The 27,033-nt window shown below is 41.3% G+C and overlaps 1 protein-coding gene across 10 annotated transcripts in view; it reads right to left on the bottom strand.

Annotated features, from left to right (window-relative positions):
* MTMR1 (myotubularin related protein 1) overlaps positions 1 to 27,033 on the bottom strand; it is a 91,942-nt gene that overhangs the window by 32,354 nt on the left and 32,555 nt on the right. For 9 of the 10 annotated variants that reach the window (XM_037153393.2, XM_037153390.2, XM_037153392.2 and 6 more), the window contains 7 exons: positions 26,497 to 26,572; positions 23,872 to 23,966; positions 23,403 to 23,510; positions 14,314 to 14,415; positions 13,919 to 14,002; positions 12,673 to 12,822; positions 11,446 to 11,634 (listed from right to left, as the gene is read on the bottom strand). In XM_037153393.2, the coding sequence (XP_037009288.1) occupies positions 11,446 to 11,634; positions 12,673 to 12,822; positions 13,919 to 14,002; positions 14,314 to 14,415; positions 23,403 to 23,510; positions 23,872 to 23,966; positions 26,497 to 26,572 (804 nt within the window). The remainder of the gene's footprint in view (positions 1 to 11,445; positions 11,635 to 12,672; positions 12,823 to 13,918; positions 14,003 to 14,313; positions 14,416 to 23,402; positions 23,511 to 23,871; positions 23,967 to 26,496; positions 26,573 to 27,033) is intronic. The other variant, XM_037153395.2, reaches the window with a different exon arrangement.

Here is a 27,033-nt window from a genome sequence, read left to right as displayed (position 1 = left end):
ATTATGATGTGCTTTGGTGTGTGCTTCCTTGGGTCCCACTGCTTTGGGACTTTCTGAACTTTCTGGAAGTCTATTTCCTTTGCCAGATTGGGGAAGTTCTCCTTTATTATTTTTCAAGTAAGTTTTCAATTTCTGGTTCCTTCTCTTCTCTTTCTAACACACCTATAATTCGGATGTTGAAACATTTAAAGTTGTCCCAGAGGTTCCTAAGCTTGTCTTCATTTCTTTGAATTTTTGTTTCTTCATTGTGTTCTGCTTGAATGTTTTTTTTCCTTCTGCTCCAAATCATTGAGCCTCAGTTTCCTCCCTTTCACCGTTGGTTCCCTGTTCATTTTCCTTTATTCTGCTTTGCATAGCCTTCACCTTTTCCTCTGTTTTGTGACCATACTCAATAATTTCTATGAGCATCCTGATTATGAGTGTTTTGAACTCTGCATCTAATAGGTTGGCTTTCTCTTCACCACTTAGTTCTACTTTGGGAGCTTTGACCTGTTCTTTCATTTGGGCCATATTTCTTTTGTCTTGGTGTACCTGTTATGTTGTAAAGGGGCAGAGACTTAGGTATTTGCTAGGGCAGGGCAACCGACATTGCTGCATTGTGGTGCTATATGTGGGGAAGGAGTCAGAGAGGGAACAATGGCAGTCACTGGCTCTCGGCCAGCTTCAGTCACTTCACTGGCTACCCACAAGCAAATTGGGCCCTTCTGGTGTTGATTCCTGGGTGGGTGAGTTTGTGTATGTTCTAGGATCCTGTGAATCTCTCCAACAAACTCTCCGGTGGGGCTGGGAGTTTCTCCTGCTGCTACAACCCCCACATGTTTTTATAGCCAGAGGTTTTAAGGCTTTATTTCCCCACACTGGAAAGCTGGGTTGCACAGTCCTTTTCACTCCCCAGTTGTTCCTCCTGGTTTATCCTCACACAAATGTGGGACTGCATGGTCTACCAGCAGCCACCTTGTCCACCCTGGTCCACTAGCCACTGCCTCACCCTACTGGTCCTCCAGCCACCACCTTGCCTCTCTGCCCCAGCTGCCCATCTCCACCCCTCCTACCAGTCTGAATGAATTTTTTTTTAACTCCTTGGTTGTCCGACTTCCATACAGTTTGATTGTCTGGCAGTTCTGGAGTTTTTTGTTTTTAAATTTGTTGTTGTCCTTCTTTTGGTTGTATGAGGAGGAAAAATGTATCTACTTATGCCTCCGTCTTGACTGGAAGTCTACTACTAGAAAATTTCTGTACAAGAAAACAGTTTGTAAATCCCTAACACTGAGATTTATTTAAACAATTTTAATAAGTTAAAATGCAAATGTAGCCCTGGCTGGTGTAGCTCAGTGGATTGAGCACGGGCCTGTGAACCAGAAAATCGCGGTTCGATTCCCAGTCAGGGCAGATGCCTGGGTTGCAGACCAGTTCCCTGCAGGCCAATTCCCAGCAGGGGATGCATGAAAGGCAACCATACATTGATGTTTCTCTCCCTCTCTCTTTCCCTTCCCCTCTAAAGATAAATAAATAAAATCTTAAAAAAAATGCAAATGTAATTGAAAAGGGGGGTGTAATTCAGCCCTTGATTATCTCATAACAAAATCTGATCTATCTTTTATTTTGTAGAGATCAACAATCAAAACACATTTGTACTAAAAATGTAGAAAAACTGAAATCTTAATACACTGCTAGTAAGAATTAAAATTGTGTAGTCTATGGAAGAAAATTTGGTGGTTCCTCAAAAAGTTGAATATGAAATCACCGTATGACATAGCAATTGCAGTCACACAGAATTGAACAAAAACTTGTATATGAATGATCACATCTGTAGTATTCACAATAGCCAAAAGGTAGATACAACCCAAAAGTTCATTAATGGGTGAATGGATAAAGAAATTGTGGTCTAACTACATAATGGAATGTTTTTCAGCTATACAAAGGAATTAAGTACTGTTTCATGGTACAACATGAATGAACCTTGAAAATATTACATTTTAAGTTAAAGATGCCAGGGATAAAAGACCACATATTGTATGGTCCCACTTATATGCAATGTCCAGAATAAGGGAATCTATATAGAAAGTAAATTAGTGGTTGCCAGGGGCTGGAGCAGGGGAAAGAATAGGCAGTGACTGCCAGAGTTTCCATTTGGGGCTATGGAAGCACTCAGGAATTAGAACTGCTGAATCACATTGTGAATACACTGGAAGTCATTGAATTGTAAAACTTCAGAATGGTTAAAATGGCAAGTTTTATGTTATGTGAATTTTATATCAATAAAAACAATAAATACACCTGTCAATCCAAAGATCACACTCATCATTACAAAATGAGTAATGATTACCCGCTTACTAGTTACCATTACCAAGTGGGTACTAATGCTTGGCCCTGAGCTAAATACTGGAGTAATAATTATGAACAATTGTAGACAATGGTTCTCAAGGCCCTCAAAATCTAGTGCAGTAAGTGGGGGAGGAGAGGTGTGCATTCAGAACAGGGGGCAAGTCCTTTGCTGTAGCAGAGCACAAGCCTGCCAGGGTAGGTAAAAGAGACATCTACACTGAGAGGAGAAGACAAGTCAGGAAAGCTTTACTGTGGGGAAGAAGGTCAAATCACTCAAGGAGGAGGGCCCATTGTGTCTAGATGACCAGAGATGGGCAAGGATGTGACCCCCCAAGAGGCAGGTAAGAAGTTCAGCAGAGAACAGCAGGGCAGTGGCAAGAAAGGGAGAGAGGTGGCCCTGGTGGTGAGGCTCTAGATCAGACCAGCACTGTAGAATAATAACTGGCTACATGGGGCAGAAGGGACTGGAGCAGGGTGGGACCTGTGCAGGTGGACCAGCTCAGAGACAGGCAGTCATTTGTTTGAAGGAATCGGTGATGGAGGCAGCAGGAAAGAGACATGCACTTGATTTGAGATACTTAAGAGGCAGGACATGGTGGCTGATTGGGGCAATGAAATTGGGTAGCAGAGGAAGTGACAGTGATGATTCTGGACTGGGTGGCCTGAGAAGGTAGTTATCATTTACTGGGATACCAACTATTGGAGAAGAGTGTCTGGCTTTGAGCATAGTGAGCACAAAATGCCTGTGAGAAATTCAACTGGAGAGGTCTGCAGGCCATTGGGTACACAGGCGTGGAGCTCAGAAGAGAGGTTTGAGCTGTGCATATCAATATGAAGTTAGAAGCATGTGGATGATATTTGAGGATGGAGCTCAGGCACATGGTGCTCAAGGACAATGTTTAAAGTGAAGAGAGAAGTAAAGGCTAGGAACCTGAACAAGGCCAACACTCAAGGAATAAAAAGCAAGAGACTGAGGGGAGCAGCCAGAAATTGAAAAAAAAATAAAAAGAAGGGAAAACAGTATTTTGAAAAGGAGAAAGTACTTAACTATGTCAAAAGCTCATGAGAGCAAGGAAAAGAACTAAAAATACACAATGGATTTTGTGACAAGAAAATACTTGGTGACTTTACCAAGAACAGCCTGGGAAAAGGTGAGGATGGGAGCTAGTTTCAAGTGGCTTAAGGGGCAAGTGAGTGACAGTGAGAAGTGAGGAATAGCAAGGAGACAGTTCCTCCAAGAAGACTATAAGGGGCAGGAGAAGGTGCTAGCTGGAAGGGGACAGTGACAACAATTCCAGGGAGAGCTTATTTATATAGATGGAAATGACTTCATGGGAAGGAGTCAGTGGAGGATAAAGGTCAAGAATCCCAAAGGAAAAAAAAAAAGGGATGATTGAGCAGGTGGGGAGGTTGTGGACTGAAGGCAGGACACAAAGAGACCACACCTTCAAAAGGCGCAGGAGGCAAGAGGATGCCATGGACAGCTATACAAGCTAGTTTCCAGGTATGGTGGCAGGAGCAGAGGGGGTTCCTGTCTGAGGACTGGTTTGCTTTTTGTATGAGAAGGTCAGCTGCTGAGGATGAAAAGGGTAGAACAGGGTCATACATTACAGAAGTCATTAAGAGGCTAAAACAGTTCCAGGGGAGACTGGGGGGTAGTTAGGGGGAAGAATTTTCCCAGCAGTGCTCAGGGCCCAGTCTGGAAAGTATGAATCTGGAGTGGCTCCAACCTGAACATTGTTAGCCTCTTATCTTCCTGTAACACTCAGCAGCCCAGGTTGTGTGCATGAGAAATGCAGGCAGGCATAAGTAAACTGAGCATTGGATGAGACAGTCTAAGGAGGCCTGGCTGGGCAGGATAAAGTGGACATGGGCAGGGGAAGGGAAGAGGAGGGGAGAAGAGAGGAGAGGGGCCTGAGGGCAAGCCATGGATCAGCCCTCAAGCACTGGCACAAGAGGCTGGGGTCTGAGAAGACAGTTTGCATCTGAGAATTCAGAAGGAAAGCAGTTCTGTGGAAGGCCAGAGGCTGCATGCGGCCGAAAGCTCAGTCACCTGGATGTTAGAGCAGCTGCTGAATATCTGATTAAGTCTTCAAGTGGCAATATAACAGGAAAAAAAACAGAATTGTGCATATTTGAGTGCCAGCTTGTATGTACTACAAGTTATTCTAGAGAATCATGAGATGCTGACTTCATTAAAACACTTTAAAAATATTTTATTGATTATGCTATTACAGCTGTCCTGATTTTTCCCCCTTTGCCCCCCCTCCACCCAGTACCCCCACTCCCTCAGGCAATCCCCCCACCATTGTTCATGTCCCTGGGTCATGTGTATAAGTTCCTTGGCTACTCCATTTCCTATATTGTACTTAACATCCCCAGGGCTATTCTGTAAGTACCTATTTGTACTTCTTAATCCCCCAACTCTTCACACATTCTCCCCCTCTCCTCCATCTGGCAACTTTCCAGTAACTAACTTCTTCTCTCTTGCTTTTAAGAGTCTCTCTTTATCTTTAAGCTTTGGCCTTTTACTAATGATGTGTCTTGGAATGGGCCTCTTTGCATCCATCCTAATTGGGACCCTATGTTCTTCCCAGACTTTCAGGTCTACTTCCTTCATGAAATTAGGGGAACTTTTCTTTCATTATTTTTTCAGGTACATTTCCAATTTCTTGCTCTTTCTTTTCTCCTTCTGGCACCCCTATGATGCAAATGTTGGACATCTTGAAGTTGCCCCAGAGGCTTTTTATATTATTCTCACTTTTTAAAAATTCTTTTTTCTTCTTACTGTTCTGCATGGTTGTTCTTTGGTTCCTTATGTTCCAAATAATTGATTTGATTCTCAGCTTCATCCATTCTACTATTGTTTCCCTGTAAATTGTCCTTTATTTCACTTAGTGTATCCTTCATTTCTGACTGGGCCTTTACCATGCTACTGAGGTTCTCACTAAGTTCCCTGAACATCCTTATAAACAATGTTTTGAACCCTGAATCTGATAGATTGCTTATCCCCATTTCCTTTAGCTCTTTTTCCGGAGTTTTTATCTGTTCTTTCATTTGGACTATGTTTCTTTGTCTCCTCGTTTTGGTAGCCTCCCTGTGTTTGGCTCTATGTATTAGGTAGAGCTGCTTTGACTCCATTATTTGGTAGTGTGGCCTAATGTAATAGGTGACCTGCGGGGTCCAATGGCACAGCCTCCCCTATCACCCAAGCTAGGTACCCGAGGTGTGCCCATCATATGGGGTGAGAACACTATCCTCTTGTAGTTGAGTCTTGGTTGCCCTTGCCAGATCAATGGGAAGGATTTACCCAGGCCAGTTAGCTGCAAGGACTGGCTGTAAACACTGACCACCAACCTCTGCCTTCTGTGAAGGAACAGCTTTGCAGGGGCAGGGTGGTGGTGCTCTGACATGGTTTGTAGCTGTCCACTGGGTGCGCTGGCCCTGGGGTTTCCTGAGTGGTGCAGGCCAAGGTCAGTCCCCACCTGGGTTTGCCTGGGCCACCCTCCCTGAGCTATAAAGCAATCTGAGATGGTGGCTTGGAGATTCCCAGATGAAGCCAAGCTGTGATCTAATCTGGCTGGCAGTAGGGCTCACTGAAGCCAGCTGTTGCTTGTTTGATAGGATTTAGAAGCCAAAACTAGCCATTCTTATGGAAAAGTAGCTTGGGTGGGCCTGTAAATTGGGTGGATGAGCTTTTGTGGATCTCCAGGGCAGGGCAAACAGTATTAGCCGGGTTGATGGAGTCTCAGATAAGACACCAGCTTATAGGCTCTGTGGTGGGAAGGCTCAGCAAAGGGACAATGGCCTCTGCTGGACCCAATGTCAGACACTTTAGTCTCTCCCTGTATATCACTGGTGCCCTTCAAGCTGCCACCCTGGTGTTGGAGTTCGAAGGGTGTGAGTCTGAGTAGGTGAGTCCATGTGTGGGTTCCCCAACAGGAACTGCTTAGGGCTCCAGCAGCCTCCTCCACTGACTCCGTCCCTGCTGGTTTTCACAGCCAGAAGTTGTGGGGACTTATCTTCCTGGCACTGGAACCCTGGGATAGAAGGCCTGGTGTGGGGCTGGGGCTAGTCACTCCCAAGATATCTCTCCCAAATTTTTATCCATGTGGGTGTGGTACCCAGCCTGTTTCATATCCTCTGCCCTCCTACCAGTCTTAGTGGATGTGGTTTCTTCAATTCCACAGTTATCAGACTTCCATTCAACTTGATCTCTGATGGTTCTGAGTGATGGCTGTTCTATATTTTAGTTGTAATTTTGATGTGGTTGTGCAAAGAGGTGAGCCATGTCTGCCTATGTTGCCATCTTGACTAGAAGTTGACTAACACACTTTTTGAACACCAGCTATGGACAAAGCAGTTTAGAGTTCATTCCTGAGTCCATGGCATAATTATAATTTTCATAAAAAATAAACCTAAGCACCCGCTGAAAATACTGCTGACTAAGGTAGGAACAGCATTATGCAGTGGTCAAAGGCACAGACCTCAGTGGCAAGGGAAGTGGGTTTTTAATCCCAGCTCTGCCACCCAAATGGCACCTCAGCTTTCTCACCTATAAAAAATTCAAAGGGCCACTGTGGGGATTAACTGGTAAGTGAATCAATAAAATAAAAGAAATTATTTTAATTGAAGCTAATCTATGGAAAGTTTGGGGCTTGCCCACCAACCCCCAAAGATGCTTGAGAACTGATATGTTATTACCTCAAGCATCTACCATGTCTGAAGCTATGACCTAAGTAGAGGAATGCCTCCCACTTCCCTGAAGGAGCTCTGAGTGTTGGAAGAGGGTCTCGGAGGGACTGTGCTGGGCCTCATGCTTAGCTCAGGAAAATCCCATGCTAAGACTTGGTTTTTACCAGGAGAATGCATTTGAAGAGAATTTGTTGCCTGGAATCTGATTACTAAGTACAAACAAAACAAATGACAATCAGAAAATGGGGTTTTAAAAGAAAAAGAGTATGAGTACCTACTGCAAGCCAGGATGCAGAAAGCAGACACCTGGAGGTTCTGAGATAGAAGAAGGGGAAGGGTGGTGAGAAGCGGCCCCACCTATACCCCAAAAGAACAGGGAGAAGGTTTCAGAGAGTTCTCTAAGACAAGAACTTGGTAGCCAGACCTTTCTCTATGGGGACAAGCAGAGTTCTAGAGAGAAGGTAGTGACATTGGGGCACTATTACTGAATAGCCCCCAGGTCTGCAATAATAAGCTGATAGCAGTGGAGATAAGGCCATTCCCCAACTGTCTTGGGAAAAAGAAACCTGAATACCAGCAGCCAGCTGAAGGATGGACTCAGATTTCCTCGATTTTAAACCAACTGTTCAGTGTTTGTTGAAGGTCTGCCATGCTCTTCACCCATCAGCATGTCAATCCTCACCAGCAGGGAAGGCTCCCAGTTGAGAAAATTGAAGCCTCAGGGGTTCCAGTCAAGATGGAGGCATAGGTAGAAATGCTTCGCTTCCTCGCACAACCAAAAGAAGGATAACGACGAATTTAAAAACAATAAACAACCAGAACAGCCAGAAAATCAAACTGCATGGAACTCTGATAACCAAGGAGTTAAAGAAACATTCATCCACACCAGCAGGAGTGGCAGAGATGGGCAGCCGGGTGGAGAGGAACCACAACAAGGCTGCAGGCCTCATGGGTGAGGTAGAGGCTGGCTGACCAGGAAACTAAAGACTCAAAACATCTAGCTGTAAAATCCCGTGGGGGTTGCAGACAAGAGAAACTCCCATTCTCACAAAGAGTTCCCACAAACCTACTCACATGGGAATCAGTACCTGAAAGGGCATAGTCAGTTTGTGGGAAGTGAGGAAAGAGGTAGAAAGTGGAGCTAGAGCAGAGTGCGCAACATTGTTCCATCTCTAACCCCTTCCCCACAGACAGCACTGCAATGCAGCAAAGAGGGTTGTCCCGCCCTGGTGAATACCTAAGGCTCCGCCCCTTACAACATAATAAGTGTACAGAGACAGAGAAATATGGCCCAAATGAAAGAACAGATCAAAACTCCAGAAAAAGAGCTAAGCGATGAGAAGATAGCCAACCTATCTGATGCAGAGTTCAAAACACTGCTAATCAGGATGCTCACAGAACTGATTGAGCTTGGTCACAAAATGAAGGAAGAAATGAAAGCTACACAAAGTGAACTAAATCAAAATATACAGAGAACCAACAGTGAAGGGAAGGAAACCAGAAAACGAAACTTTTTGTTCCAAATCAATGATTTGGAACAAAAGGAAGAAATAAACATTCATCTGGAACAGAATGAAGAAACAAGAATTCAAAAAAATGAGGAGAGGCTTAGAATCATCTGGGACAACTTTAAGCGCGCCAGCATCTGAATCATAGGGGTGCCAGAAGGAGAAGAGAAAGAGCAAGATATTGAAAACTTACTTAAGCAAATAATGAAGGGAAACTTCCCCAATCTGGCAAAGGAAATAGACTTCTAGGAAGTCCAGGAAGCTCAGAGTGCCCCAAAGAAGTTGGACCCAAGGAGGAATATACCAAGACACATCATATTTAAGTTACCGAAGATTAAAGATAAGGAGAGAATCTTAAAAGCAGCAAGAGGGTGTACTTGAAAAATAACTAAATAAAATTTTAAAAATAAATAAATAAAAATTTAAAAATAAAAAAAAAGCAGCGAGAGGAAAGGACAGTTATCTACAAAGAACTGCATATAAAGCTATCAGCTGATTTCTTCAAAGCAACCTTGCAGGCAAGGAAGGGCTGGAAAGAAGTATCTGAAGTCATGAAAGGCAAGGACCTGTATCCAAGATGTCTTTTTCCAGCAAAGCTACCATTTAGAAAGAAGGGCAGATAAAGTGCTTCTCAGATAAGATCAAATTCAAGGAGTTCATCATCACCAAGCCCTTATTATATGAAATGTTAAAGGGACTTATCTAAGAAAAAGAAGATAAAAAATATGAACAGTGAAATGATAACAAACTCAACCCCCAGGCCAGATACCTGGATCACTGAGCTTATCAACATTATATACTAAGTTTCAAGGATGTATACAGTACTGTGCTGAGTCCTATATGTGCATTCTTCTCACTTAATTTTGATCCTTATACAGCCCTCTACATGAGACACGGTTACCTCCCACTTCATAGAAGGGAACCCGAGGGTTACAAAGAGGTAATGTAACTGGCCTAGGATTCTAACAGAGCACCAAGTGGCACAAGCTGGAGGGAAACCCAGGTTTAACTGATTGCCAAACCAAGGGTTCTTAACACCCTGACTCTCAGGCCAGTTTGGATATGCTGAAATTGTTACCTGGGAGACAGCTAAGTAACAACAGCCAAGTTGTTACCTGAGTGTCAACCAGAAAATGGAATGGAAATTCTGTCTCAATCTCAGGAGGCATCAGGGTGGGATAGAAACTTGAATGTCAAACTCAATATGTAGAGGGTGTTTAAATTCATGGGTTTGGAGGAGATAGCTCAGGGAGATTGCACAAATAGAAAAGGGAACCCCAGATTGAGTTCAAGGATCACTGCCATTTGTAGGTTGGGAAGAGGAAGAGGAACCAGTGAAGGAGAATGAATCAGCCAGGCCAGAGAGAGAGAGAAGTCAAGAGAATGGAGTGGTGCACTCTGAGGTCAGTAAAAATGACAGCTAACTTGACCTGAATGCTTTCTCACAGGGACAGGTACTGTACTAGGGGCTTTACAGTAGTCTTACATCCACTTGAGGAAGTAGATTTACTGTCATTGCCGTTTTAGAGATGAGGCAATCATGGTGCAGAGAGATTATGTAACTGTCCAGGGTCACATAGCAAATAACTAGGTTCCTTCTATGGTCTCTCAGAGTATGCTTCATGTTCCTCCACGATGACCACTTGGCAGTTCATTTGACTGCTTATTCAGTAGGTGCCTCTCCAGAAACCTAGCAAATGCCTGGCCCTCAGCAGGCACTCAAGTACTAAGGGAAAATGGCATGTCTGATGGCTTGTTTGCTCCTTGAAGTAAAAGTTAATGGCTTCTCCTGAGAGTGAGATGGGGGAAGTAAGAGGGTGGGGTTTTTTTTTTTTAATTGTGGTCGATGAAATACTGAGGAAAAAAGAGGTTCAACAAAGACCCTTTTCCCCAAGCACTGCTGAAAGGAACATGAGGGGACATTACCATGCCCTTAGACATCTCCCTTCTGGCCACTCTTGTGAATGATGTGCTCTGGCACACTGTTGAATAGGTGCAGGTGTTCTCTAGAATGCCCTGCTTATCTCTTCCTGATAACCATCCAAAGCCCATTCGAATGCCCCTCCTTCAGGAAGCCTTTCCTAGGTTCACAAGCAGGGCTGGCCACTCAGTCCCTCTCCTGGCTACCCCAGCACACTGAGTTGACATGTGTATATAGCACCTCACCTGGTCTGTTGAGATATTCCCTCAAGTAATTGCTCATCACGTTTGTTAACCAAATGGCATGAGATGATAAGGACTGTTACCACCTTCCTGATACATGAAATTACTTGTGGAAAAGGCCAAGCACTCTGACTGTCAAATACCCACCTATAGTAACCCATTGCCAGAAAGTCATTCATGGGAAATAGAAATGACTCAGTTCCAAGCCTTTTCCCTTTGGATAGTGGATACTGGAGGTTTGAGGTTATAGCTACTGTTAGGTATAAAGGATCCTATCCCCTTTAGCTAGTGGGAATCAAATGGAATGATCTACAGATGCCACTGCTTCATGTGATTTATGGAAACTTTGTATACTTGTTTACTTTCACATAGTTCACTCCATTCTAACAGAGCTTCAGACCAGATATGAGTTAATCAAGCAATCACCATATTTCACAAGTTAAAGAAACTTACAAAGACCTCACAACCATTTCGTTACAATAGTTACTTGATTCTTTAGGTGATAATTCTCTTTCTGGGTCTTTACTTAATTAATTCAGCAGACAAGATTGTGGAGGAACAATGATAGACACAAGATCCCAACCCACATGAGACATCCACAAGATATACCCCAGGAAGGAATATCTATGGACTACTCAGAAAGATTTCACCTACAGATGGGGAGGAAGTCAATGGGCTATTTGAATTGCATAACAATTTATAGACAGTACATAAGGCAAAACCTACAGGTTCTGCAACATCATCAAGAATGTACCTTGTTGGTATCAGCAACACTGTTTTGTCGGGCATCGAAGATGGTAAGTTTGTGAGACTGTGCATTAGCATCCATTATAGTCTGCAGGTATTTTTCATCTTCTTTGCAGCGTTTATCACTGGGCCCCACAAGTGGCTGGCTACATCGAGTGATTGTTGCCTGACTTTCTGGATGAATCCATGACAATACCTAGTGTTTGTAAGTAACAAATATGAGTACGGTTCCTAAAACAGTGTGTGTTCTAATTACCAGGTAGTAAAAACAAGTTCTCTCGTCAAGGACAGTTTCTTCTGTATATTTTCCTCAAACATGAGTGGTCAGGCCCATCACAGCATGATAGTGGCTATGAGTTGCAATTATTTGGGTCAGGAAAAAAGTCGCTGATCCCATTAGATGAGCTCTAAAAATCCCCTTTCACATCTAAACTTCTATAATTCTAAGAAAAAGAAACTATACTAACACTGGGCCCCATTCCTATTTGATTGACTAGTGTTATTTTGTCTCTTTACTTAAAAGCATCTTTGTATCTCAACAATGATATATGTGGCTGGGTGAGGACAAAGTGAATATACAGTCTCTCAAAAAATCTAAAGCTATATCACCAAACACCCTGTTTTCCTCCAGTGGCCAAAAGACTCACGATTATACCATACTGCAAACTCCAGGTTCAAAAATGTTCAGTCCCTCCTGGGTTGTGGTGACAGTATCATTGGGGTATGCATATGTCCAAACTCATCACATTGTATACATTAAACATGTGATATGTTTTTGTGTATCAATTAAACCTCAATAAATCTCTTTTAAAAACTCACCCCCTGCTGACTCCTATGTTTCTTTTCAAAATGATGTCCCTCCCACTTAGTGTTCAGCCTTGAACTCAACACCTAAGAACGAGTGTTGAGTTTGAATGCATTCTCTAGGATGCGCTGGCGAAACCAGTGACATAAACTGTTAAAGCAATAGCATGCTAACCTTTTCTTGCTATCCTTCATTATTCTCTACTACATTTTTAGAACTAAAGTTACACTCATAACTTTAGTTAACAAGGCAGAGTCAGGAAACAGAATGTTTATATAATTAGGTAGTTCTTGATAATCAAAAATATGTTCAGGTTTTTAGGCTTATTTTTGTACTTTACATTTGTTCATTAGATTTTTTCTATCTTTTTTCCATATTAGATCTGGTGCAATATAAGTTTATACTTAAATGACAATGTTTATTACTTACAGGGACTCTGCCTTTTGCTCGAAAGGCTGCCACTTTTGAAAGGTCATCATCTTTCACACTAGTTGGCACAACAATGATGGCAGGGTAAGTATCACAGAGCTCATAATTACTATTTATTCTGGATATTTTCCAGCTCTCATTTGGTAAGCCCTGCAGGATGTTAGAGAAGAAAGAAGAGGGGGGAAAGCATACTTTTACACTTTCAGAAAGTACTAAGCATGATCCACATACCTTTCTTGTTTTCTACTAAAATCTGCTTATAATTTGTTAAGTGCTAATTAAAAATTTAAAAATATATCTATCTAATATGACTCATTCCATACCCATTTAAAAATGTAATGAAGCATAAGAATTTCCAAACAGACTAAAAAATGAAAGTTATATGCTAGAATCTCAGACCTATAAATTTCTTGTAGTATTTCCATAAAGAATGACCATAGTGTTGTTTTTGAAAATACTCATGAAAGTCCTTTAGAGACACAGAAATTTCTTACAGATCTCTAAAATAAGTAATATATATTACCATACCAAATATAAGGTGGAGACAAAAATTAAATGTCATGAAAATAATCTTATTGGAAGATCTTGAAATTTACCATGCACTAAAGAGCTTCTGGTAGAGAAACACCATAACAGACACATGTAGTCATGTTATATATCTAAAATATAATTTGAGCCCTGGCTGGCGTAGCTCAGTGGATTGAGCGTGGGCCTGCGAACCAGAGTATCGCGGTTCGATTCCCAGTCAGGGCACATGCCTGGGTTGCATGCCAGTTCCCAGCAGAGGACGCATGAGAGGCAACCATACATTGATATTTCTCTCCCACTCTTTCTCCTTCCCTTCCACTCTCTCGAAAAATAAATAAAAAAATATTTTTAAAAATTATATATATATATATATATATATATATATATATATATATATATATATAATTTAAGCCATTGGTTTTGATCCTGAGTCATCAACTCATTACTAGAATATCTAATAATAAAACCACCTGGTCAATTTCCTTTTTAAACTCCAGTCCTTGTACTCTACTTGCCTCTGTTAAAAAGATGTGGCAGGGTCAAAGGTTTGGCATAGGGAGAACAGGGCATCCCAGGGGTGAAGAACCTATAAACTAGGTAAATTATACCCATGCACAACTTGTTTCAAAAGGTTTCTTCTCCATAACATTTCTAATGTTTTAGAAAAGAAAAAGATGCTCGACCTATTACTTTTAGTTGGATAAGCAACATACTTTACCTGTCTCTTATATTCAGCTACTGGATCATAAACTTTCCATCCATTAATTGGAAATTTTTCTTTATAGTTGAATGCAAAGACTGTCTGGATAAAAAACCCACAAATGACACATATCAGCATTTTTTGCTATGTCATATGCCCAATATTAAAGCTTTCGTTCAGTAATGAGCTGAATGTATTAAGATGGGCTAAATGTATTAAGATTCCTATTTTAATTTGTAAATGCTGACATAACAAATAACCAGTTTTCTTAATCATTACACAGAACTGACAAATTTTAAATATTCTAATATTAGTTACCAACAGAGAGAAAAGAAATAAAAAAGGACTGATAAAACATAAAATTTTGAGGCCCCCACAAAGGCATACAAAAAGGGTTTTTTTAGTGTACTTACCTGCCCATTGGAAAGAGGAAATGCATGTTTGTTGAGGTTTTCAAATATTCCTGGTTTACTCTGTTCTTCTTGTTTATAAGCAAGTCGTAAGTTTCTCATATCCTGTTAAACAATTAACAAAACTCATTTATTCAACATGTATTGAGTATCTATGAGGCAGACACCATGCTATAAGAGATCAATAAAATGTTTTTATTTGTTTCTCATGTTTATACTCTATTTTGCTCCTACTAACAAGAGGTAATTAACAAAAACACATCTCCAACAAGATTTTTAAAAAATTAAGTGAGGAAATTGGAACAACGGGCATGGATGTGTTAGCGAAAACTCATCAGATAGAACCAAGAATAAGATTAGTACATAAAACACATGCCATCAAGTTCTGCGAACTTGCTTCCTAAAGATGTGCTACACAATCAATTGTAAGCTTTAGAGTATTAAGAAATCAGTTACAGGACTTCCGCCAAGATGGAGGCATAGGTGGAGAAGCGGTGCTTTCTCTCACGACCAAGTTTAGAAACAACTAAATGTTAACAACAGAAAACACAGCCAGAACACAGAAAATTGAACTTTTCGGATGTTTGATAACAACAAATTCTTCAGCCTGACCAGTAAGAGGGGCGAAACCAGCAGCTGTCAGAGCGGGGTTGCACAGAAAAACTCGGTCAGACAGACGGACTCGGGCGCGCTGAACCCAGGTGCAGGGTTGGACCTAGTGAGCGACCCAGCGAGCGACCACGGGGAAACAGCGAGGGGGCAGGGCTGCAGGTTGACTGTGGTCGCACTTTCATGCATAGATAGACAAGCAAGGGAGTGGGCGGTGAGACTATGGGACTGAGCAGGCCCCAGCGGCAAGCGGCAGCAGAAGGTGCCCCCATTTTCCCACTCTGACCCCGCCTCCACATACAGCATCATAAACTAGCCACCTGAGTGGCCCCACCCTGGTGAACCACCTAAAGCTCTGCTCCTTACCCAGCAGGGAGAAAGAGTAGAAGGGGTCCTCACCATTTCCCCGCTCTGACCACGCGCCCACATATAGCGTCACAACCCAGCGACCTGAGAGTCCAAGGCTCCGCTACTCATACTTAACAGGCGAGAACAGACCAAAAATGGCTCAAGAAGATCTCAAAGCCCCAGAGCCTATAAATCTAAGCGATGAAGAAATAGCAAAACTCTCAGACGCACAGTTTAAAACACTGGTCATCAGGATCCTCACAGAACTACTTGATTATAGCCACAAATTAGACAAATATATGAAGGCGAAACTAATTGAAATGAATGAAATTGCACAGGAAACCAATAACGATGAGAAGGAAACTGGGACTCAAATCAATGGAGTGGACCAGAAGAAAGCAAATAATGGCCAAACAGAAAAGAGTCAAGAAGCAAGAATTCAAAAAAATGAGGAGAGTCTTAGGATCCTCCAGGACATCTTTAAACGCTCCAACATCCAAATTATAGGGGCACCAGAAGGGGGAAAGGCACAGCCTTTATAATAAAGGAGAATAATAAAGGAGATATTAATAAAGGAGAATTTCCCCAATCTGGCAAAGGACATAATAAAGGAGAATTTCCCCAATCTGGCAAAGGAAATAGGCTTCCAGGAAATCCAGGAAGCTCAGAGAGTCCCAAAGAAGTTGGACCCAAGAAGAAACACACCAAGGCACATCATCATTACATTAGCCAAGATTTCAAAATGAAGGAGAGAATCCTAGAACCAACAAGAGCTAAGGGGACAGTCACCTACAAAGGAGTTCCTATCAGACTGTCAGCTGATTTCTCAAAAGAGACCTTCCAGGCAAGAAGGGGCTGGAAAGAGGTATTCCAAGTCATGAAATCCAAAGACCTACAACCAAGATTGCTCTATCCAGCAAAACTTTCATTTAGAATGGAAGGACAGATAAAGTGCTTCTCAGATAAGATCAAATTCAAGGAGTTCATCATCACCAAGCCCTTATTATATGAAATGTTAAAGGGACTTATCTAAGAAAAAGAAGTTAAAAAAAACATGAACAGTGAAAGGACAGCAAACTCACAGTTATTAACAACCACACCTAAAACGAAAGCAAACTAAAAGGACAGCTAGATCAGGAGTGGAAACATAGAAATGAAGATCTCAAGGAGGGTTAGCAATAGGGGAGGGGGAGGAGGAGAAGGGGAGAGAAGGTACAGAAAATAAGTAGCATAGGCAGTAGATAGAAAATTGATGGGGGGGGGGCAAGAATAGTATGGGAAATATAGAATCTAAAGAACTTGAGACACATGGTCATAAACTAAAGGGGGGTAATGGTGGGGACGGGGGGATAGGGTGGAGGGGAATGAAGGGGGGGATAGAACAACTGTAATGGCATAATCAATAAAAAAGTGAGAAAAAAAAGAAATAAGTTACAGATTTTGCACTGTCCATAAAACAGAAATGAGACAGAGGTTTCTTCCCAGTACTTATAGCAAAGGCCTCTGTCATGAAGATGCTAGGGTCCTCAAAAATTATAATGCTCTTTCTTAAGATGAGTTTCTTACAATGCCCTACCATGTAAGCTGCTAGCAGAAGGCCCAAATACAGGTAGGCAGGAGAGTTCCCAGAGGTGGTTCTGATGGTACAATTTCTTCCCAGTACTGGTTTGAGCAGTGCCCCATGACCTTCTTAAAAAATTGTTGTTAGGACTTCTGGCCAAGATGGAGGCATAGGTGGAAACACTGTACCTCCTCGTACAACCAAATTTAAGAACAACAAAGATTTAGAAACAAAAACACAACCAAAACAGACAGAAAATTGAACTGTACCAAAGTTCAACAAAAACGAACAATTCATCCAGGCTGGTTAGAGGGGCGGAGTTGGCGGCCAGCAGAGAGGGGTCGCAGCACAGAAAAGTAGTGGCTGCCAGCGTGCAGACAGCGATTGGCAGACCCCAGGTGTGGGATGGCAATGGGCAGACCCAGTAAGAGCAAAAGGTAGCTGGCTGACCACGGTCACACATTCAAACGCAGATAAACCAGGTGAAAAAACAGACAGTGAAACAGACCACGCAACCAAGGGCCCCAGTGATGGGAATTAAAGCCTAAAAGCACCAATTGGAAAAAATTTCGGGGGTTGAGGTGCCGGGACAGGCTCCCAGCCTCACAGGAAAGTTCAATGGAGAGATCCACAGGGTTCTAAAATGTACACAAGTCCACCCACCTGGGAAACAGCACCAGAAGGGCACTTGTGGTGAACTGGCAGATGGGACCAAAATCCAAGAGAAAGCGGAACAAACGCCATTGCTCCCTCTCTGACCCTGCCCCCACATACAGCGTCACAACCCAGCAGCTGGGTTGCCCTGCCCTGGTGAACACCTAAGCTTTCACCCCTCATATATAACAGGCATGAACAGACCAAAACATTATGGCACAAGAAGAAGAACATCTCAAAGGCCCAGAGCCAATACTTCTAAGCAACCAAGAGATAGCCAACCTGTCAGATGCACAGTTCAAAACACTGGTGATCAGGATGCTCACAGAACTGGTTGATTTTAGTTGCAAATTAGATGAAAAAATGAAGGCTACACTAAGTGAAATGAAGCAAAATGTATAGGGAACCAATAGTGATGGAAACAAAACTGGGACTCAAATCAATCAAGTGGAACAGAAGGAAGAAAGAAATAACCAAACAGAAAAGAATGAAGAAATTAGAATTCAGTAAAATGAGGAGAGGTTTAGGAACCTCCAGGACTTCTTTAATGTTCCAACATCCAAATTATAGGGGTACCAGAAGGGGAAGAGGAACAATCATGAGTGGAAACCTTATTTGAACAAATAATAAAAGAGAACTTCCCCTATCTGGCAAAGGAAATAGACTTCCAGGAAGCTCAGAGAATCCCAAAAAAGTTGGACACAAGGAGGAACACACCAAGGCACATCATAATTACACTACCCAAGATTAAAATGAAAAAGAAAATTCTAGAAGCAGCAAGAGCTATGAGGACAGTCACCTACAAAGGAGTTCCCATCAGACTGTCAGCTGATTTTTCAAAAGAGACCTTGTAGGCAAGAAGGGGCTGGAAAGAAGTATTCCAAGTCATGAGAGGCAAGGACCTACATCCAAGATTGCTCTATCCAGCAAAGAAGGGCAGATAAAGTGCTTCTCAGATAAGGTCAAGTTCAAGGAGTTCATCATCACCAAGCCCTTATTATATGAAATGTTAAAGGGACTTATCTAAGAAAAAGAAGATAAAAAATATGAACAGTGGAAGGACAGCAAACTCACAGTTATTAACAACCACACCTAAAACAAAAGCAAAGTAAGTGGACAGCTAGATCAGGAGCAGAGCCACAGAAATGGAGATCACATGGAGGATTAGCAATAGGGGAGTGGGAAAAGGAGAAGGGGGGAGAAGTTACAGAGAATAAGTAGCATAGATGGTAGGTAAAAAATAGATGGGGGGAGGGCAAGAATAGTATGGGAAAGGTAGAAGCTAAAGAACTTGTAACACATGGACATGAACTAAAGTGGGGAATGGTGGGGAAGGGGGTGTGGAGGGGAATGAAGGGGGGAAATGGGACAACTGTAATGGCATAATCAATGAAATATATTTTAAAACATGAAAAAAAACAAACAGCTGTTAAACACAAAAAGCTCATTCCTCTTTAATATTATATGAAATTCAAAAATAGGAAGGACTATAGGCTGACAGTGACCAGAGGGAAAAGGGGTGGGAATTTCAGAAGAAAAGAGGACGAGTTTTCAGAGACAAATATAAAGGACACATGGACAATAATGGGGGGAGGGGCTGGAAATGGGAGGGAGGTGGGGAGCACTGGGGGGTGGGCTGGGATGGGGGTAAAAGGCAGAAAACTGTACTTGAACTCCTTAAATAAAATAAAATTTAAAAAAATCAAGGTAAAGTAGAAACTTATTAGAGTACAACCAAGGAGAAGAAGAAAAAATAAGGACTACAAACAAATTAGTCATTGTTGTGATATTGTGTATGTATAAAAACAGCAAAAGAATGGAAATAAGCTAAATGTCTATCAATAGAGGCTGGCTTGCCCTGGCTGGTGAGGCTCAGTGAGTTGAGCACTGGCCTGTGAACCAAAAGGTCACTGGTTTGATTCCCAGTCAGGGCACATGCCTGGGCTGTGGGACAGGTTCCCCATCAGATGCATGCAAAAGACAACTAATCAATGTTTCTCTCATACATTGATGTTTCCCTCCCTGTCTTTCTCCCTCCCTTACCCTCTCTCTAAAAAATAAATAAAATCTTGGGCCCTGGCTGATGTGGCTCAGTGGAATGAGCACCAGTGTGCAAACCAAAGGGTCGCTGGTTTGATTCCCAGTCAGGGCACATGCCTGGGTTGCAGGCCAGGTCCCCAGTAAGGGACACATGAGAGGCAACCACACATTGATGTTTCTCTCCCACTCTGTCTCCTTCCTGTCCCTTCTCTCTAAAAATAAATAAAAAAAATATTTTTTAAATCTTGGGACTTCTGTTCAAGATGGAGGCATAGGTAAACACAGCTCACCTCTTCACAACCACAGCAAAAATTGCTACTAAACTATATAACTATCAGCCAATATCATCAGAAAACTGAACTGTATGGAAGTCCAACAATCAAGGAATTAAAGAAGTCATTTTTATGCAAATGGATAGGAGGAACAGAGATGCAAAGATGTAGAATGGGTAGTCCCACACCCACATGTGTCAGATAAAAATCAGGAGGAATATCTTGGGAGAGAGGGATCACACCAGACCACACAGCCCAAGGTTCTAGTGCCAGGAAGGTAAGTCCCCATCACTACTGTCTATAAAAACAAGTGGAAGTTGGGGCAGCGGAAGAAACTGTGGGATTCTCAGGCATGTCCTCTTAAAGGGCCCACAATGGACTCAGGACTTACTCAGACTCACTCCCTCTGAGCTCCAGCACCAGGGTAGCAGCTGGAAGGGCAGCAGTGGCATACTGGGAGAAACTGAAGTGTCTGGTATCAGGGCAAGTATCCAGGGGACAGCTTCCTCCTGGACAAAACTCCAGAGGACTGGCAGCAACCATTGTCCCTTTTCTGAGCCCTCTTCAATGCAGAGCCATAGAGTGGCAGCACCATACCTGACACTCCATCAACCTAGCTCACACCAGTTCCTGGGCCCTGGCAATTACCTAAGGCTCTACCCCATGCAACTTATGGGTACGCTTTTCTACAATAGGCCATGCTACTAAGACTGGGAGTCAAAGCTACTCTACCTAATACACAGAAACAAACACAGGCAGGCTGCCAAAATGAGGAGACAAAGAAATATAGCCCAAATGAAACAACAGAATAAAACTCCAGAACGAGAACCAAACAAAATGAAGATATGCCATCTGTCAGATGCAGAGTTCCAAACACTGGTTATTAGGATACTCAAGAAACTCATTGGATACTTCAACTGCATGAAAAAGACCCAGGCAGAAATAAAGGTTACACTAAGTGAAATAAAGAAATATTTACAGGCAATCAACAATGGAGTGGATGAAGCCAAGATTCAAATCAATGGTTTGGAACATAAGGAAGAAAAAACATTCAATCGGAATAGCAAGTAGAAAAAAAATTCAAAAAATCAAGCAAAGGCTAAGGAGCCTGTGGGACAACTTCAAAAATACCAACATCCAAATCATAGGGGTGCTGAAAGAAGAAGAGAAAGAGCAAGAGACTAAAAATTTATTTGAAAAATATAATGAAAGAAAACTTCCCTAATTTGGTGAAGGAAATAGAAATACAAGTTCAGAAAGCACAGACAGTCCCAGACAAGATGGACACAAACAGCACCACACCAAGATTCATCATAATTAAAATGCCAAAGGTTAAAGATAGAGAATCTTAAAATCAGCAAGAGAAAAAAAGAGAGTTACCTACACAGGAGTTCCCATAAGGCTGTCAGCTGATTTCTCAAAAGAAACTTTGCAGGTAAGAAGAGACTGGCAAGAAGTATTCAAAGTGATGAAAAGCAAGGACCTAAAATCTAGACTACGCTATCAGCAAATCTTTCATTTACAATGGAAGGGCAGATAAAGTGCTTCCCAGAGAAGGTTAAGTTAAAGAAGTTTATCACCACCAAAGGCCAGCACAGCCATGCACTGCCCAAAGCAAGTTTGTGAGCCCAAAGATCTGTGACATGGAAGAGTAAAGTCTTTTTTTTAAAAGGGATTTCAACTATAGTCTAGGGCCAACCAGGAGGTGGGAGCTGTCCTCAGAGATTTGACCAAATCAAACAGATGGGCAGGAATCCAAATTCCAAGTTTGGAAGGGACTTTGATGATTCTGCGGGCAGGTCCTTTTTCCTAGTGCTTCAGGTAGGGTTGTTAATAAACTGTATTTCCAATACAGAACATCAGTTAAGGCATTTAAGTGACTAATTATCTCTCCAGTTATCACATACATTTCTAATTAACCCTTTGAGGAAGGGTATAAAACCAAAAATAAGCACAGTGTTCTGGCTAGGTGGTTAAGTTGGTTGGAGCATTGTCCCATAGACCAAAAGGTTGCTCATTCAATTCCCAGTCAGGGCACATATGGGAAGCAACCAATCAATGTTTTTCTCTTACACTGATGTCTGTCTGTCTGTCTGTCTGTCTCTCTCCATCTCTCTCTCTGTCTGCCTCTCTATCCCCTGTCTCCCCAATCCTCCCTCTTTCTCTAAAATCAATAAACATATACTCAGGCGAGAATTAAAAAAAAAATAAGCAGAGCTCAGGTGAAAATTGTAATGTAGCCAAGGAACTTAATTGTCTTTTTAATCATAGAATTTATGAATACAGTTTGACAGTTGTACAGCACAGGTTTGAACTGTGTGGGTCCATTTATACGCATAATTTTTCAATAAATACTGTAAATATCTTTTTCTTCCTTATGATTTTCTTAATAACATTTTTTTTTTAATCTAAGCTTACCTTACTGTAAGAATATAGTATATGGGGGTGACCTCCTAAAAGATGAAATTATCTGCTGGAAAGTGGGCCCCTTGTTGTAAAGGTTTCCCCAGCTAGGTGAGTGTTTAAGGAACCCACCTGTATCAGTGGAACAGCTGGCATTGTTGTGAGAGGCTGAAATTGAGTTCAGTGAATTTTTTGAAGACTCTTTCAGCACATGTGCCCATTTCATGATGGGTGATTTATGAACACACCTGCCCACATCACACTGAGTGTTAAAAACCCCCATGTCCCACCCACCCTATTCATCTGATCTCACCCCGAGCAACTTTTTTTTTGTTTCCCCTGGATAAAAAAAAAGTTTCCAAATGGACATATCTTGTCAATGTGGAAGAAGTGAAGCAAAAATTGGCAGAAGCATTAGAAGGCATCAAAGGGGGTGCAGGGCGGAGGGGAATAAAGGGGAGAAAAAAGGGAAAACTATAATAGCATAATCAATAAAATGTATTTTAAAAAATCAACAAGCTCAGAAACTTTTCAGTAATGGAAAAAACATCTCAATAGGTGTATTGCATCAAATGGAGGGTACTTTGAAGGTGACTGAAGTTTAAACATGGAAGAATAAATACACAATTTTCATAAATAAATTCCAGGGGGGTTTTGGGTCCCCCCCATGTAATACATACAACATACAAAATGCGTGTTAATCAACTGTTACCAGTAAGGCTTCTGGTCAACAGCAGACTATTAGTAATTAAATTTTGGAGAGTCAATGGTTATATGTGGATTTTCAACTGTGCAGGCAGTCAGTGCCCCTAAGCCCCACAATGTTCAAAGGTCATATTATTGTTGTCCCTTTAGGAAGTCTTTGACCCTCTGTTGTTCTCAAGATTAGTCTTAAAACAACAAAACTGAAGAAAAATATAAATCTCTATTTTCCACTTAATTTCTCTAAAATGCAACAAATAATATCAGCATGTAGGTTATCGATCCATTATAATTAGAATACTTTAACAGAAAAAGAGATTTGCTTCAATGGTTTACATAATGATATGAATTGGTGGATACGAGATTTGAAGAGGTCACTGTCCTAAAACATTTGAGTTACTAACAGTACAGATAACCCTGACTGTCCAAAGACCAGGAAAAATATGTCAGAAAAAGTTCCCAGCTGACTGCCTCTTGTAGTTTTACTAGTGTTGGTACCATACCTTGCACACTATTTCTATACCACAAGAATTGTCCCCATGGCTCTGTGCTCCAATCTTCTCAACTCTGCTGATCACTCCCAGGGGAACATCAAGGATGAAATGAGGGTCCTGAGTTTACAAATTAAGATGAATGCCTGTTAGTGTCAGTCAATAGAGTTTTCATATTTTAAGTCTTCACTGGCTTAAAACACATTTGTTTACTTTGTCCCAGCTGAGAAACTGAAGTCTGATTTATAACATGCTTTCTGAAGTACATGTTGAGACTACAATTAAACTTCCCTTGTGGATATAAGTGCTACTTTAACAGCTTTATTTTTTAAAGAAAACAAAATCTGTTTTTACACATCTAAAAAGTCACCTTCTGGTTCTCTTACGGTAGTGGGCTTTCAGGGTACTTCTTACTTTCTTATTTTTGTTTACTTGCTTCTGAAATGTTCTTAAAAACTAAAATACACTTTAAAAAACTCACCCTCTCCACATTTTTGAAGTACATCTTAAAGTCTGTCACTGTCAGCGTTCCACTCACAGCTCCCATAAATGGGCAGATATACATGACATCTTTCACTGAAAGAGAAAATTCAAAGTATCAACTACTGCCATGGACATGTGCTTCAATAAATCTTAACACAAGCATGTATATAAAATTTCCAGTTTTCTAGAAATTTTAAATTTACTATTTTAAATAAAGACATATATAGATAGTCTTCTAATAAAATTCCTTTTTTGCAAATAAAATTATGTTTTGGTACTTAATGAGATTTTAAATAAAGGGCTTCATAATAAGCTACATTTTGTCATTTTTCCAGGTTGTTAACTTTTTTCCCTGATAAATTAGTCATATCAAAAATATATTAATTAAACTCAAGACCCTGGGCTACCATTTAATAAATTACTGCTAATGAAAACTGAGTAAAGCTAAAAACTGTCCCCTAGTACATCTCCAAAAAGCAACTTCTTTACAGATTGACAACAACTAGAACCACATCAATGGAATAGAAAAAGGCTTCTTTCCTTCAAATTCTTTATCAGCTTCCATATTGATCTTCATTTTTTGCCTGTGAATATCAGTATCAGCATATTTGATTTCTATGAATGCTAAGAACCTCACGCCTACCACGCCTTCATGATCTTCCCAAAGCACCACTCCATTGGCATGACAGGAAAGTACATAGCTAAAGATAAGTCCAAGTGGATCAATGAAAGGTACTAAAGTTGTCATTCAGCCAAACACTTCCATTAAAGTTTTCTATAACTCATTATGTACCATGTGGCTTCTGTTGTTGGGGTTCTAGTAATAACTAGAGACAGTCCCTGCCCACAAGCAGCCCATGACCTATGATTGCACTATACAGAAAATGACAATTATACTATAGTCTGATAAATGCTGTGATAACCATATGGGCACGATGTGGTAAGAGCTCAGGAAAGGGTCAGCTTAACCCAGCAGGGAAGCAGGAGGGAGGTGGGTTGGGGGAAAGGAAAGAGAGCAGCCAGTTGTTGGAGGTTAGTATGGCTGGATCAAAGAGTGCATGAAGATGACAGGATGTGAGGCCAGAGAAGACTTGTTTGTGAATGCTCATAGCAGCTTTATTGGTGATAGTCAAACAGTAGAAGCAACCCAAATACCCTTCAATAAATGAAGGGATAACCAAACTGTGCTGCATCCATACAGTGGAGTACAATTCAGCAATAAAAAGGAATGACTGTTGACCCATACCACAGCATGAATGAGCATCGATATAATGATGCTGAGTGGAAGAGACTAAACAAGAAAGAGAACATACTCAATTATTACATTCCTAGAAAACTCTAGAAAATATAATCTAGTCTATAGTGCTTGAGAATGGGGAGAAAGCATGAGAGGGAAGGTTTATAAAGGGGCCTAAGGAAACTTCTGGGAGGTGAAGAATATGTTCATTATTTTGACTGTGATGATGGTTTTCCAGGTGAATAATGTATCAAAGCTCTTCATGTTTACTTTAAATCTGTGTAGTTTGCTGTCAGGAGCAGAGGCAAGATATAATTAGCTCTGCATTTTAAACAGATCATTCCAAAAGCAGCATGGAGGCAGGGCTAGAAGAACTCCTAAGGAAAGAACAGCCAGAGAGGCCAGAAGACCACCAGGAGTGAATAAAATGCCAGAAGCCAAAGAAAAAAAAGTGCCCAAAGCAAGGATGAATAAGCAGGGTCCAGAGCCACAGAAGAGGATATTCAGTGTGGGCAGCTGTTTGTATACCCTGGTAGGAGAGTCCAGCTACTCAAAAGTTCTTTTTTTTTTTAAGTATAATTGTTTTTTTAAAATATTTTATTTATTTATCTTTAGAGGGGAAGGGAAGGAGAGAGGGAGAGAAACATCAATGTATGGTTGCCTTTCGTGCGTCCCCTGCTGGGAACTGGCCTGCAGGGAACTGGTCTGCAACCAAGGCATGTGCCCTGACTGGGAATCGAACCGCGATTCTCTGGTTCACTCAAAAGTTCTTGACACAAGGTGACTATACTCTGAGACAGCACACATCTTTGGAAGGAAGCCCTGAGGAAAAAAGGCAATACTCAACCTAGAATAGTAGACTGTCCTATTGAACCCCAGCAATTGTGAGATGAAAAGGCTGCACCCAGATGTTCTACCATCTACCCATGGTACAGTGTACTACCTGCTGAAATGCCTGCTAGTCCACAGTGGGGGGAATATGGTAGCCCCCTAGGCCATTGCCCTTATAATCCAGGGTGGCAACACACACCCTTTTCTTGCACTAAAATTTTACTTCCTTGATATATTTTCCTTATAGTGAAGGATTCCAACAAAGCAATGAATTGATATGCAGCAAAGGTCTGATCAGCCTTCATTTCATTAGGAAAAGTTGGGCCTTTCTTCTGTTGGTAATGCCAACTAATGCTCAGAGTTTAAAGTGATTCTCTATAGTCTTCTATCTCTTAAGGTCATAGGGACATTAATAAGAATGAATAGGCCTAGTCCATTTGTCCCCTAATGAAACTGGTCTGGCTGATCTTTAGTACTTACATCACCTGTGCTCACAAGGAAAGTACTATATCATTTTATGGATCCGTATAAGCAAAGCATACACATTAAACTTACCAATAGCTTTGATTGATTCTCCTGGAAAAAGAGGTGCTTCTTCTATCTGTACCAGCTTATTTCCATCCCTTAGAGCCTAGCAATAAAACAAACAGGAGTAAATCCCACTTTCTATCTATATGTATGGGAATAATTGTGGTGTTCTATGCTCTCACTACAAAGCTACAGAAGCATGCAAAATGTATACCCCCCTCCCTTTACAAGACAATTTCAAAGCTCAGCATCACAGGACACCATGCTGCATATTCTAGCAAATTATTACACATATTTAAAGTTCACAGTTAGAAAGCATTAATACATATATGGCTTGACCATAACAGATACATACTTTAATCGCTACACAGACAGCTATTATAAGGTGCCTCCAGAATTTGGAAATAAAGTAAAAAAAAAAGTTACCTTTTGAGAATGAAACTAATACAAATAAAATCAACATTAGATGTAGGTGTTTAGCTAGCTATAGAAATGACCCAGCCTATGAGATAGTATGAGAAACCCTGAAGTCTAATTAAAGTAGTCAGGGAGGGGTCTCAGAGC

This window comes from Artibeus jamaicensis, unplaced genomic scaffold (genome assembly GCF_021234435.1).
Source record: "Artibeus jamaicensis isolate MK-2021 breed Jamaican fruit bat unplaced genomic scaffold, CSHL_Jam_final contig_554, whole genome shotgun sequence".
NCBI classification, from domain to species: domain Eukaryota; kingdom Metazoa; phylum Chordata; class Mammalia; order Chiroptera; family Phyllostomidae; genus Artibeus; species Artibeus jamaicensis.
This window is presented reverse-complemented; position numbering and strand designations above follow the sequence as displayed.